We start from the raw sequence: 13482 nt of genomic DNA, 5'->3' as shown, positions 1-13482 counted from the left end.
CGAGACCGGCAATTTTACCTTATTCAAACCGTGAGCCGAAGCTAACGTTTAGATTAGGCGCTACCGATATCAGAAGCTAACTGTATAATTTTCATAAATGCATTTGTCATCCGAACATTTTTGTGAGTGGAAAAATATTCAGCAGAAGCACATTGAAATTAATAAATACCAATGACAACCATATATATAATATAGTTGCTCGATATTGATCTTTTGCGCAATAAGTGAAACTATTCCAGGTCGAGTTTTGACAAGATATCCTGATAAACTAAAATAAACTTAATTTTCGTCAGATTGTGATAAAGTAGTCTGATCCGCAATGTTCCGACATATGCACTGCTCGAAGCAGAATGACTGAACTATGGCAATATCTTTAAGGCTGTGAGACTAGCTTGCATAGATATAACAGAGTCTATATGGACTCTGCTGTTAATAGAGATTAAGATTATAGATTGAATTAAAATACAATCTACTTTGGTAAAAAAGCTATAAAGAACGGTTCGTTATAAATTATAAATCGGAATGTTTAATTAAAATTTTGAATATATTTGACGTACCTAGCTTTAAAGCAAAACACGGATATATGTGTGTGGAAAACCAGGTTGACTAAGGGCCCAAGGTTGACCCAAGGGCCAACTACCAAAATTTTATTTGCCTTGCAGTCATGGTTAATTTCAATAACAATTGCATAATGCCCAGTCCGATGATCAAATTTTGGCCGGTTCTTCGGGCTGTGCTGCTCCTTGGCCTGGTTCGGCCTGACCTGGTGGAGCTGCGTTGACACAGGCGACGTAGGTTACGCACTTCCAGCAGCACTCAGGAAATGGAATGACGGTCGAGACGCCATCGCCGTTGCACATTTCGAAAGGAGCTGGTATCTGACAACTTTTGGTAAAAGATATCAACTAAATGTCCTGAAGATGCCATACACCACTATCAGCTTCGACTTACTAGTGAATCAGAGCGTCGCCTTCTGTATTTTGGCATACGTAGACTCCGCATGTTAAATCATCTTTAAGAGTACCACCCACTAGCATCTCAATTCCAGGGGGAGGAGCTCTCGCTGCTACTGCAGGTTCCGCAGCATCTGCTCCTGCCGCTGCCCCTGCATCTGCTCCTGCCGCTGCCCCTGCATCTGCTCCTGCCGCTGCCCCTGCATCTGCTCCTGCCGCTGCCCCTGCATCTGCATCGCCTCCTGGTTGAGCTGGTTGAGCTGCTTGAGCATCTCCTCCAGGTGCATTTGCTGCTGCAGGTGCATTTGCTCCTCCAGGTGCATTTGCTGCTCCAGGTGCATTTGCTCCTCCAGGTGCATTTGCTCCTCCAGGTGCATTTGCTCCTCCAGGTGCATTTGCTGCATCTCCTCCTGGTGCGCCGCCTTTGGTTCTACACCCGTTCACTAAACACATTGACGCATTAGCGCATTTCGATTTATTTAAATATTGTTCGGTTACCTCCTTTGTCCAATTTTTGGTAATGGACCAACCCACTGATGCAAAACGCGAAGCTAATCAGGATAACAACTTTCGGATAAAAGTATTTCATGATCGCTCAAATTGTTCAGTGAATGCAACAATTAAAACTGTAATTTTTGCATAGTGAAAATGCCTTTTATAGTATAAATTCTTGAAGGCAATTCGGCTACCTTTACACACGTGTTCTTGCACCTGTCAAGCCAATTCATACAAAAATGTATCGCAGCTAAATTCGGAGAAAAATCAAATTCCAATCATTGATATATGTATTTTTTTATTTTTAATTGAATTTAATCGTACCGTTATCACAAACTAAGTATTTTTGTGTGGCTCTGCTTAGCACGTGTACTAGGTTGGTGTTACCCGGCGTTGCCCATCCGAGCGATTAATGAAAAAAATTCTGTACATGTTCATAAGTTGTTCATGACGAGCTTCAAATATGAATTTGAAGATCACATACAAAACTGAGCACCCAACGTCAGACATTGTCAAAAATGATCGAAACAAAGAAAGAAAGCACAGAATGAGATCAAAACCAATCAAGCTTTTCAACCAAGGGGGTAAATGTTCTGAAAAATGCTAAGTAGGCCTCGAGAAAATGCTGCGATTTGCTGGTGAAATTGTTTGTTTTCGAGCAAGATGAGCTTAAAAACGAAGTTTGACCTTTGACATAAGGCGCGACATGTGTAAAACAGAGGGTTATTTTTGGGAGTCCCACAAATATCTCCAATAAATTACTACCGAGATCTTTAGCAATGAGTTTGAAGCTAATCGAATAAAAAAGTGTTTATACGAAAAATGAAACACGTCCTAAGTGGGTTTTTTTTTTAATGATATTAGAGCCCATTGGATGTTAGGCAAGTGGGTGGAAAATGCCAAATCCACAATCAGTCTGTCAGTCCGTCAGTCCGTCAGTCAGTTAACCAGCTAATCAGTAAATTAACCAGTAAGCCAGTCAGGATAAACAATACGTTTTCATATACATATATATATATATGTATATATATACATATATTTACGAAGGATTAGAAACGTTTCAAAATGAGTTTTAAATTATTTAAGACGATGCTGATGTATCTTAAAGAGGCTAATGTAACAACTGAAATTTAAACTTTTTATTTCTTAAAAAATATAAAATAATGATATTGTAGACTAAATAATCGAATGGATATCGAGTGGCAGGTAGTTGCGATTTCTTCGGCTGCGTCGCTGTCGGAAGGTGCCGGCGGAGGCCTTCTGCTTGGCCTCGACTGCAGCGCAGGCTGCTTTGTATGCCGCCTGTTTGGTCTTTTCGTAGTCCTCGCGTGCGCTGTGTAGCTGCTTGGACAGGGTCCCCAAACGATTCCGGGCCGCCTCGAGCAGCTGCACTTTGGCGGTCATTTCCTGCTGTGAGCCCATGGCCACAGTCTGAATGTTGGCCAGATTCTCCTTGATCGTCTTGTGGAGTGCGGTGAGCGCCTCAAACTGACTCGTGGCGGCGCGAGCCGCCTCTATTGCGGCATTCATGTTGACCTCCGTGTTTTGGAGCGAGACAGTCTCCTCTTCCACAACAGCATTGGCCTCCTGCATTTCCTGTTCCAGCTGCTGGACAACCATTTGCTTGCCGGTGAGCGCCGCTTCGGCTGCCTTGGCTGACTGGAATGCCTTTTCGGCCAGCTCCTGCTTGATGTGCTGGGCAGCCAATTGGCCGGCTGCATGTTGCGCCTCGTTAGCCGCCTTCGCATCCTGTGCCGCCTTAATGGCTATGCTGGAGGACTTTTGCTTGGGATCACCGGGTGTAAATATTTTTTTCACATCACATTTTTGCTCGGGATTCGATTCAGGGCAACTTGATCCGCCACCCTCATTCCCTTTTGCGGCTCCTTCACTGCCGCCAGATGGTTCCGTCAAGGAGCTTCGGCTTTCAGCTTCTCTTCCAGCTGCACTATTGATAGCCGCAAAGTCTGCGTAAAGGTTTTGAGGCCACGCCATGCGCTTTCGATGATGCCGCTAAGGGTTGCATGCATCAGATTCGCCACATTATAAAACATCCCACAGATGACCCACACTCACCTTGACGAGTCGATAGCCAATCGCGTTCATGATTGAGGACAGCAGAGACATTGCGAGCAGTAGACAAAGGAAAGCACTGTGTATTCGCATGGAGAACGATATTACAAGCTTCTCATCGCACTGTCGATAAGTCGACGAAGTACGTTGCTTAGATTCAGTGCTTGACGTGCTGAGCATGTGCTCCAAGTTGCTTTGATTTTGATCCCAGTTACATTAACTTTCCGACTCCCTCATACAGAAGAATCGAGCCACCATAGCCGGGCCTAACACCACTTATTCATTTTATTCTTAATAATGAAATACATGAGTTCATCTCGTTATGGCTTTCGACTGTCATCTTTGCATTGGATTCCGAGTTGTGTCAACATACTTTTGAAATACTTTTAAACTGACAGCACATGATATACTGATCAGGGCTGCAAAGCCCCAAACAATATATAAGTGCTTCGGTTCATGTTTCTAACCAACTCCCAAATCTTAAATGCGGTTCGTGAATCTGGTCTTCTACATGCTTGAACCAAGAGTTCAATCATACATATTTCCATAACTATCTAAAGAGTTATGCTTTATGGTTGAGTCTTCAGTAAATATTTTTTATATTCAATCAAACAATAAGAAAATAATTTGGTTTGATTTAGGTTCCGGTTCATCGCTCCAGTAACGCCAGGAAAAATGCCATATAATCTTTTTACTTGGTAAAAGAGTATAAGTATTTATTAATACCCAATTTAAAAAAATAAATCCTTTTCATTTACATTTACAGGTAATAGTTCACTGTGAATTGCATTTGATATGCATTCCGCAAAATGAATCACTGAAGAATATCCTGAAAACTCAAGATTTTCACAACAATTAGATCAAAAATATCACACTGGTAGAATTCGCCTTCTAATACGCCCAATAATTTTATTGATTAAATAAGAAACAAATCGTTATTTACAGCGCCTGCACAAAGTAAACTAAACAATCGATTCGTGTTACGATTGCAGGAGTCTGGGATGGTGCCCAGTGACACAAGGGAATTGTTTATGATTTAATGTAGAGTTTGAATATGTATACAAAAATCAATGCATTATTTGCACGTACATGTTAGTGAACCAACTCGCTGCTATAAAAGCCAACTCGAGTGAATATGCCACAGTTAGAAGCATTTTTGCATCGATTGTGCGGACTGATTCATTATGAAACATATTTGTGAGCTATACATTATGCTCTTCGGGCTGGTCTGCAGTGCCAGTGCCTTGGTGCATCTGGTGCATTTGGGCAAGGGGGGTAAGAATGTGATGATTCATATTCTTGTTGTACTCACTTTCCTCTGTCTCTGTCTGTCCCCCGATTAAGTATAGTCAACGGATGCGTTACTACGAAAGGCGAAGTACAAGTTGGTGAAGAGGTCCCAGATGAGAAAACATGCGGAATATTTGCGTGCCTGGATAAGGAGGGCAATGGCGTCTATCAATTGTAAGTTTTGATGGGTCTATTAAAAGGCTACACATCATCCTTTAATGCCTGCTCTCCTCATAGTTGTCAAAAACCTGTGACCTTTGCCAATTGCAAAACAGATCTCGTCAATACAAACGGCAAATTTCCCGATTGTTGCTGGCAGTGTGTAGAGGGCGTGGCCTGTTAAGGCAAGGCAATGGGCCCCAGCCAGCCCAGCAAATGACATATCAAAGCTGCAGTCGAGTTATCTGAGTGACCCATTCGTTCAGGCCACTTCATGGCCAGTGCATGGATGAGGCTGAGTCTTAACCTCAGGCTATAGCAGCCAGTTTTATTCATAAGATTCATAGTTTGTAATGACTGTAATTAAAATACTTTTAATTAAAAGGATAATAATAATTTTCAATCTACTAAATAAGTTGAAAAGGTAATGCATTTAATTCTTACAAGTTGGGGTTTTAATCGTGTAAGAATACATCTTACCCTGGCTCGACCATTTAAAGTTGTCTTTTCCGTATTGTATATGGTATATCATGTATGTCTGTGTGTACTTAGTATTTACTTGCATATATATACATATATGTGTGTGTGTGTGCAGCACCTCAGCATTCCATTTGCGTCTCATTTGTTGTCTGGTCGCTGTCTGTCTCTCTGTCTGAGTGTCCGCGTATCTTTGTATCTTATAGATACATAGCGCATTCTAAAGTGTCTACAAGTGATGAGCACGGCATTTAGTTGCAATTTTCAGTTTCACTTGGCGACGACGTCGACGCCGGTGAATAATAAGAAACAAAAGCAACAGCAACAAAGTAAAAGACTGCTTAGACGAATAAAAATAAAAATAAATCAAATGCAAACGGGCAAAAACAAAGGCGATATAGACATGAATTGCTATAAAAATGTGAGCTATGCTAGATGCAAATGCTAAAAGCGAGAAAGAAGCAGAAGAAGAAATCTATGGCCAACCCGAAGCTGGCTGACAAACTGTTTCAAAGAACAAATAGATTGTGAATAGGACATATGTATATAGTTAGGAACATCAATAACATCCAATTTGGATATATAAATGATAAATGTTATCAAATAGCGTGAAAAGGTACGACCTTCAAGACAATACTACAGCCTAGGATTCGAACCAACTCCTCTGCCGGGGAATGTAAATGTTAAATATTCAATTGAATTGGAAACAAATTTTGAATAGCCTTAAACGTTGAGAAACCATTATAATTATTCTTATAGAAATATATATTTTAGGTTTATAATCAATCTGTGATAGACTTTTCATAATTATTGGTATAGGAAACCACAAATCAATAGATGTAAGCCCTCTAAATTTGATTTTTAATTATATAAGAGCACATTCAATCTTTGATACGCCTTTCGAAACACAAAGTGTTGGAGCTGGGGCTAGAGTTCAGGATCTAATTCGATTATAGGAAAAAATGCATGCGCTGGCAACATGAGCAATGTCTGAGCGGGGTTAGAGTTTAGACGCCAGACTGATAAGTAAATCAAAAAGTCATATAGTCATATAGTCGGGGTAATTACAAAATAGTACTCGTAAGTTGGCCACTGCATGTCAAACTGTGTCAAATGGCATATTAAAATCAAAGTCTTGAAATGAAAATGCTTTTAACAGCCGTGCATTAAGTAATCAACATGATAACCCCAAAAGTCGCTCGGGTAGTACATTCTATTGGAGCGACCGAAGCCAACTAAAACTCAAACGAAGCTGACGCTGAAACCGAAACTGATAATCTGTCAGGCACAGGCACAATATAAATACGTACATATCATATTGTGTACATACATGTACTACGTATACTCCATACATATATGGAATCAAACACAAATATTTATTTTTAATGCCCTATTAAAATAGAATTCTCGAAGTGCGATTGCGTCCAGCGACGAGACAACAAACACAAAATTAAGTTTGCTTATCAACTATGCATAAGTGTGTGTGTGTGTGTGTATATTTGACTGAATGACAACAGCAACAACAAAAGCTACAACAACAACATCTAACTAGGATTGATAAGGCATTGAAACAGCACTGTTCTGACAGTGTGCGGCTGTGCATGTGTCAGAGTTCAAACATAATACCATACTTAGACAGATCTGGACGTACCATAATCGAATCCAAGTGGAAACTTCTTATCAGCAGGTCAGCTCCGAGCTCAGCTCAAATAGCTATTAAATGGGAACAGCGCGTTCCACTGGCAAGTGCTCGAAAAATTCTTAAGTAATTTTTGATTTTGTTTAATGGTAATCAGCTTGACATAAGAGCTAGACGAACAAAATAGCAGGAATGCTCTACTTTAGTGTAGAATTATTTAATGGGTCCGACCTGCAAAATTGTTAATGCCAAAGAGAAGTTGAATGTAGATAAAAATAAAATAATTTATTATTGTGTATTTAGTTAAAGAATAAGTCGAGCAACATATAAGCGCCAACTATATAAATCAGCTGTTGTGTATTATTTTTCTGATTATTTTACGCAAGTCTCTATTAAAGAGAATTTAGATAGTTTCTCGCAAAAGAGTATCAAATAGTTGTGCTTTACACTGAAACTTAGTTTCTAGGAAGATTTGTATTACGTCGTAGCGGACCCGGGGTCTTTGCGAGAGCAACAGGTTGCTGCCGTTGGCAACCGGGAATCCAGTTATGTAGCTTCAGCTTCGGTGATTCCGGGGCAACAACAACAAGAACGAGCGCCAAGTATTTGACGCCGCTGGGGCTATCAATGCAATTGAACTCTGGTAACGGGCAACTGACAACCAACAGCAATCGAAGAAGAGAAAAAGATAGAGACTCAAATGTATGAAGGAGAGTGAGAGAGAAATAGTTGTATGTATGTGAATTTATTTGTAGGTATACATATTTATGTATGTAAGTACATATAGAACAAGTAAAACAACTTGCTGGATGATTTGATACTAGTGCCGAGATCTGTTGGACTCATTTTAATTGCAAGTAATCTTTATAAATAGAAAACATGACGAAGACACCCAAGAACGTAAAGCAAAGACCGAGGAGGAAGGTCCCCCCCCCCCTACTTCGGCCCGAGTCCGATTTATGCATGAATGCGGTGGACAACGCACGCACTAACGACCAATGCATAAATCAATGAGGAGGGCTTCAGAATCCGAAGGGGATATAACCAGACAAAAACTAAACGTGGAAGCCAATGCGAAAAATGAACTGGCACTGGCCATAAATGAGTAATTGCTGACATTGCCGTAGCCATTGCCATGTCCAGCAGGGGCAGAGGCAGAGGCAGAGGCAGAGGCAGAGAGAGAGAGGCTGCAGCTGAAGGAAACAAGCGGCGTTCAGGTCTGGAGTCCGTTTCCGTTTTTAGCGGAGACAACAACCCATAAATGTGCGCCTAGACAAAGGCCTAAAACAAACAAACAGGCAAGGCTTAGGCCGCGGCAGCAATACTTAGTGACCATCCATGCCAGTGCTTGGCATTCAATTACAATTACAGCCCCCATGCCGACAACAACGGCAACAGACCGACTGGACTTCTGCAGAAAAATGCTTGGTGTCTCTTGGCGTGTTGCTGTATTGCTAGCTTGGATAACTTGGAGTCTTGGGTTTGGCTTTTTGGTCTTGGTCTTGCGGCTGGCGCGGCTTCCAGGTAACGTCTCTCTAACGGTTCGCCGCGATACTTGTTTGTATCTCTATATTTCCATCTACAACTTCAACTCCAGCTCCAACTCCCAACTTCCAACGCCCAACTCCATCTCCGTCAGCATTTCTATTTGAATCTGTTGGCGCGATGCGCGCGTCTCATGTTGACAAACTCACTTAACAAATCCACAACTACTTATACAACCCGCAGCAGTACAACAAACAGTAATTTTTCTCGCTTCATTGGCATCGTCTGCCGACTGCTGACTGCCGGGAAGAAGCCTGTAAAGCGAGCATAAGCATATCGGCGGTTTGTTTAGTCAACTTGCCCCGTGAAGCCGGTGCGGCGGTAGGGGACAGGGGAGAGGGTATATGGGCAGACTGAGAGGGGCGACTTAAAACTTGGCTGCTGCCAGTTAAGTAAACAGAGAATTTGTATTGTACAAAGGCCACAGACAGACACAGACACAGACACAGATACAGATACAGATACAGCAGCTACTCGGCATTGCGGCTGACCGTTGTTTGCCTTGCTCTAGAGTTCTCCATGGCTACAGAACGTTGCCTGGGCGCGGCTGCATCCATATAGGCTCTTAATGATACAACTATACCAAAATATATATGCATACATATAAAAAGAAAAATGTCATGAAATGAAACGAATTTCGTCTATGCCATCGCCACCATCCAATGCACATTATAAAAGTCCAAGAACAACACTCTGCAACATGATTTCAGATTTCATTGGGGTCATTTCTTTCAATTTGACTAAATCTGATTGTTGAAGTGGGGCCTAACTTTGAGTATTTGCTTATGTTTTGAATTTTAGCCAAATCAGGCTTGGATTGGTTCACAATTGCACCAAGGAACCAAATCTTGGGCCTGTGAAGCACATGATTCACAAACCAAACTAAAATTCAAACTAATCATGAATCGAACTTGTGACTATATTTCTTTGGTTTTATCGCCCGTCCTTAAATACCACGAATGGTTTTGAATCAACATTCTTGTGGCCTTAATTTTGTGTGTGTGTTCTACTGTGTATTCTGGTTGACTGAAAGATACAAAATTACACGCAAGCTGCGACACTTATGCTAGACGCGACAATAATATTTCTATAGCAGAAACTTCACACTTAATGTATTTTGCAAAAAAAAAAAAAAAAAAAAAAATTTAAGCAGCAAAAAAGAAAACACATAAACAGAAAGAAAAATAAAAAAACACGGAAAACAAAAACAAATTGAAAAACCTCCAAAGTAGTTGCACATGTTGCCTGAGGCGGCCCAAATTACTTGTGGCCGAGCAGAGCCGCAGCAGAGGAGCAGCAGACGGCAACGGCGGCGACTAGTCAATGCTTTAAGGAATATGGCAGCAAATAATTAAAACATATTTAAAAATAGTTTGCCATATGGATGACGACTACAACGACAACGGCAACGACAACGACAACGACGGCGACGACGACGAGGCCCGGCTGGGTAATGGCTGTTGGCTGTTGCCTGATGGTGACGTGGCTGGTCAGCCCCCAAGAACAACAAAAGCCAACAATTTCGTCTGGCCAAATGCGACGCCAACTCCGACGCAGCCGCCACCCCCACCGCCAGCAGCCGTGCCACATTTACTAAATACAGATACAGATACAGATACAAATGCAATTGCAGATACTTTTCGTCTGCCAGTCGACTTCTAACAGCCATCCATCTAACCATCTATCTATACCAACAATTACAACTTATCCTCTCATCTCGTCTGCTGCCAAGTTCAAAATTATATGCTTTGCACTTTATTTTGTTCATGTCAAAAAGAAACAACAAATTAAACAGAAACAGCAACAACAACAACAGCAAATACACGAGTTCTTATTTCGAGTTGAAAAAAATATTTCGGAAAACTTGTTGGATTTTTTGTTTAGCCAAAAATACACGTATGAAAACCTGCGCCAGCCAGGCGCTAATGTTGTTGTTTCAGTTTCTCATTATACCCTGACAGAGGGTATTACACTTTGTCACGATGTGTGTAACGACTTGTGGAATATAAATTGTTGTTCAGCATCAATCGGGGGTGCAAGCCAAACAAAAAATGGTGCCTTTAAATTTACCTGGTTTTCACATCGATGAAAATCTTTTATTAAAATATATAAAATTCTTTAAGTTTTTGTAAAACAATTTAATTTGTAAATTAGTCTCTTTAATTTAAATGCTATCGTTATAATACTTTGTAGATGTTCAACTTATTGTTGCAGTCGGCGTTGGTCAGATCGGTTTGGGTCAAATATCATACAAATGCCTAAGAAACGATGGGTACATAATTAGGTTCTTGCATGAAAACATTTCTTTATATATATATAAATATATCTGGATCGAACTTAGACTACTATAGCGTATAGCACGTGTATTTGAACTCTAAGGAATCTTGCTAAAGCTCAGAAAATACATGCTTTACTATTCTCCCAAAATAATTGCGAAACCATATCAAATCGGACTATTCTATATTATATTATATATAATATGTAATATGATATATTACATATGGCTGCCATAGGAACAATCGGTCGAAGGTAAAGCTTTTGTATAAGAGAAATGGCTGAAAGGGTATTCAATCGACGGCGTTCTTTTATGATTTCGGTTTTCTCTTTTTCTCATTTTGCTGAGTAAAAGTGCCTAAAAAGTATCCGCTGTGTAGCTGCATCTGTGGCTGTATCTGTTGGATGGTGCGAATTTATTTTCGTCATTTTTATTTAATTTTATTTCTTTTTGTTTCTATTTTGTTTTTGTATACTTACGTGGCTGAGCGCGTGCGAGAATCTTACAAATGAAAATTGTAATATTTTCGACAGCAAACAAATTTGAAATGTCTCTGAAACGTTTGTTGGATCATTTGTTGTTGTTGTTGTATTTTCTTTTGTTTTGGTTTTCAGTTGGTGAATCCCAACAGACGTTGAAAATTGCAACTTTGTGTGCGACAGTCGTTGGCCGAGATACTTGCCCATTTCTATATCAATTAATTTGATTACTCTACTAAACTGAAAGCGAGACGCTCCCCGAATGCAATCAATCAGTCACGCTTATCTACGAATGGCTGCCGTGCATAATTCATAAGGTTCCCCCCATCTTGTGCAGCGTGTGCTCGATTGTTAAGTTGGCGCCAATTGAGTTTGAAAATCGACTACCCGCCCGATGGATGCAGTTCTCTGATCATGCAATCTGGCCTGATCGCGAATCGAACACTGTGTAATTTTTATGGCAAATAAATTACTTGGCGCAGAATTACAAATTACAAATCGCTGCGATTTGCAATTAAAATTGCAAAACAAGGCATAGCAAAGCCAGAGACTTCAATTTATGTGACTCGCTCTCGGTATGCACTTGGACCCAACTCTCGGCGTGTTCCTGGGGCCAGCCAGGTAAATCTCTTAATTACCTCGCTAGTTGCATTCGCTGCCGTCAAAGGCAACAGGTGTGCGCTTATTAACTCATTATAAATGCATTTCAGTGCAGTTCGATTTGCTTTTAGCTTTCTGAAAAGCATTTCAATTGACACGACACTCGCACATTTTCGAATGCGTGCCAATGCCGCAGTTTTTCCATCTGTTGCTGCCCGCAGCTTAGGGTGGTTCAAGCCACTGCCTAATATTATAAGGAGTGCTCAATGTCTTCAAAACTGTTTAGAGTTGCTTTCACTAATTGTGCATTAAATTATTTCGGAAATGTATACAACACGCTGACTGACTGACTGATCAATTTGTACTATAGTTACTTTATTAGATGTAAGTGACTGCCAAGACAAAATTCTCGCCGCGTTATGCGCTGGTATTCGGTTTACCAAGCGATTGGCTTTTCTCATTTTGTAAAATAACAAATTATTGAGAAAGTTGTATGGGATACGTGTTTAAGGCTTTGCGGAATTACCAACTCCTTGACTGCCTAATAATGAGCTAATGAAAGGTTTCGTTCGAAAAGATTCAAACCTTTTTTGATAGCTCTACAATAAAACGACAATATTGCATTTGTATACTATGTGCTTCAAACTCAAAATCCACAACCTTGATGGAAAATTATAGACTGCTTGCGCAGTCTATTTATTTTATTTATTTATTTAGTTTTTATTTATTAATGGTCGCCAAAAGGAGTGTCTTCCAAATTGTTCAATACATTTGACAAACATTATGAAAATTAAACGCTAACAGCATTTGATAAAATCACACAATAAATACATGTTTCCAAGAATTTGAAAGTCCTCTGCGAAATGGATAGAGAAGTGTCGCGGGCAAGGCCGGATAATATCGAATAGAAACTGCATTTTATTGCAATTAATTTAACATTAGCGTTGCCTGCTGAGTAGCGAAATAAGTTTGATATTTTCTTAGACTCTTGAGACGCCCTAATGCAAATATTTACACCATGCTCTTGTACCGTGTTTGAAATGCAAATTCAATTTGTTAAATGGTTTTAGTTGGCAAATCTCGGAACTTGTTTTGCGTGAGTATGCAATTAACGCCGTCCGTCGTATATTCATCCATCATAATTTTATTTAGTTAATTATAATTTCAGCGTACTCGTATTTACAAGCTGTCTCCGTCAACGTGTCAGCCTCTGTGCGAGTGTGTGTGTGTGTGTGTGTTTAACATGTATCTACGCTTGTGTTGAAGATGCTATTAAGATAAGAGTAGATAATCCCGAATGGCATTAAGCACGTATCTATTGTAAGCATTAGTTGCGCCAAAGTTAGAAAGTTCGTAAAAACTAAAGAATTATGCTCCCTGGGCAGCTGCTGCTTTTTGTGGAATATCCAGGCTGTGAGCTAGCAAGCATTGGGAGAATTTTAGAATTATTTTATGTACTTAAGAAATACCAGAACTTCACTAAGAATTTCGAAGTGC

The 13482-nt window shown here is 40.3% G+C and overlaps 3 protein-coding genes and 1 long non-coding RNA gene across 4 annotated transcripts; 2 read left to right on the top strand and 2 right to left on the bottom strand.

Annotated features, from left to right (window-relative positions):
• Positions 1–770: 770 nt before the first annotated feature.
• Positions 771–1611, bottom strand: LOC135437782 (involucrin-like). Its single transcript, XM_064695846.1, has 3 exons — positions 1452–1611; positions 952–1396; positions 771–885 (listed from the first exon to the last, which is right to left on the bottom strand). The coding sequence occupies exon 2, from the start codon at positions 1355–1357 to the stop codon at positions 1067–1069; it is 291 nt and encodes a 96-aa protein (XP_064551916.1). The 5' UTR covers positions 1358–1396; positions 1452–1611; the 3' UTR covers positions 771–885; positions 952–1066.
• Positions 1612–2565: 954 nt separating this feature from the next.
• On the bottom strand, positions 2566–3867 carry LOC135437879 (uncharacterized). Its single transcript, XM_064695961.1, has 2 exons — positions 3525–3867; positions 2566–3461 (listed from the first exon to the last, which is right to left on the bottom strand). The coding sequence occupies exons 1-2, from the start codon at positions 3699–3701 to the stop codon at positions 2625–2627; spliced, it is 1014 nt and encodes a 337-aa protein (XP_064552031.1). The 5' UTR covers positions 3702–3867; the 3' UTR covers positions 2566–2624.
• Positions 3868–4654: 787 nt separating this feature from the next.
• LOC135437880 (uncharacterized) lies at positions 4655–5385 on the top strand. Its single transcript, XM_064695962.1, has 3 exons — positions 4655–4796; positions 4871–4985; positions 5049–5385. Exons 1-3 carry the CDS (start codon positions 4706–4708, stop codon positions 5152–5154), a joined length of 312 nt encoding a protein of 103 aa, XP_064552032.1. The 5' UTR covers positions 4655–4705; the 3' UTR covers positions 5155–5385.
• Positions 5386–6478: 1093 nt separating this feature from the next.
• Positions 6479–10451, top strand: LOC135437908 (uncharacterized). Its single transcript, XR_010437775.1, has 2 exons — positions 6479–6753; positions 7961–10451. It is a non-coding gene; the product is annotated as an uncharacterized LOC135437908 (long non-coding RNA).
• Positions 10452–13482: the final 3031 nt, after the last annotated feature.

The sequence above is a fragment of the Drosophila montana genome, unplaced genomic scaffold (genome assembly GCF_035044405.1).
Source record: "Drosophila montana isolate Dmon_TW-CO22-7 unplaced genomic scaffold, ASM3504440v1 contig_3833_1, whole genome shotgun sequence".
NCBI classification, from domain to species: Eukaryota; Metazoa; Arthropoda; class Insecta; order Diptera; family Drosophilidae; genus Drosophila; species Drosophila montana.
The sequence above is the reverse complement of the archived record's forward strand: the minus strand, read 5'-3'. Positions and strand labels throughout refer to the sequence as shown.

Bases quoted from the DNA above. Each gene is read 5' to 3' on its own strand.
- LOC135437879 (XM_064695961.1), bottom strand. From the start codon at position 3,701: ATGCTCAGCACGTCAAGCACTGAATCTAAGCAACGTACTTCGTCGACT. The intron at 3,462-3,524 runs GTGAGTGTGGGT...TGCAACCCTTAG, and splicing joins TTGGCTATCGACTCGTCAAG to CGGCATCATCGAAAGCGCAT.
- LOC135437782 (XM_064695846.1), bottom strand. From the start codon at position 1,357: ATGCAGCAAATGCACCTGGAGGAGCAAATGCACCTGGAGGAGCAAATG.
- LOC135437880 (XM_064695962.1), top strand. From the start codon at position 4,706: ATGAAACATATTTGTGAGCTATACATTATGCTCTTCGGGCTGGTCTGC. The intron at 4,797-4,870 runs GTAAGAATGTGA...GATTAAGTATAG, and splicing joins GGTGCATTTGGGCAAGGGGG to TCAACGGATGCGTTACTACG. The intron at 4,986-5,048 runs GTAAGTTTTGAT...CTCTCCTCATAG, and splicing joins GGCAATGGCGTCTATCAATT to TTGTCAAAAACCTGTGACCT.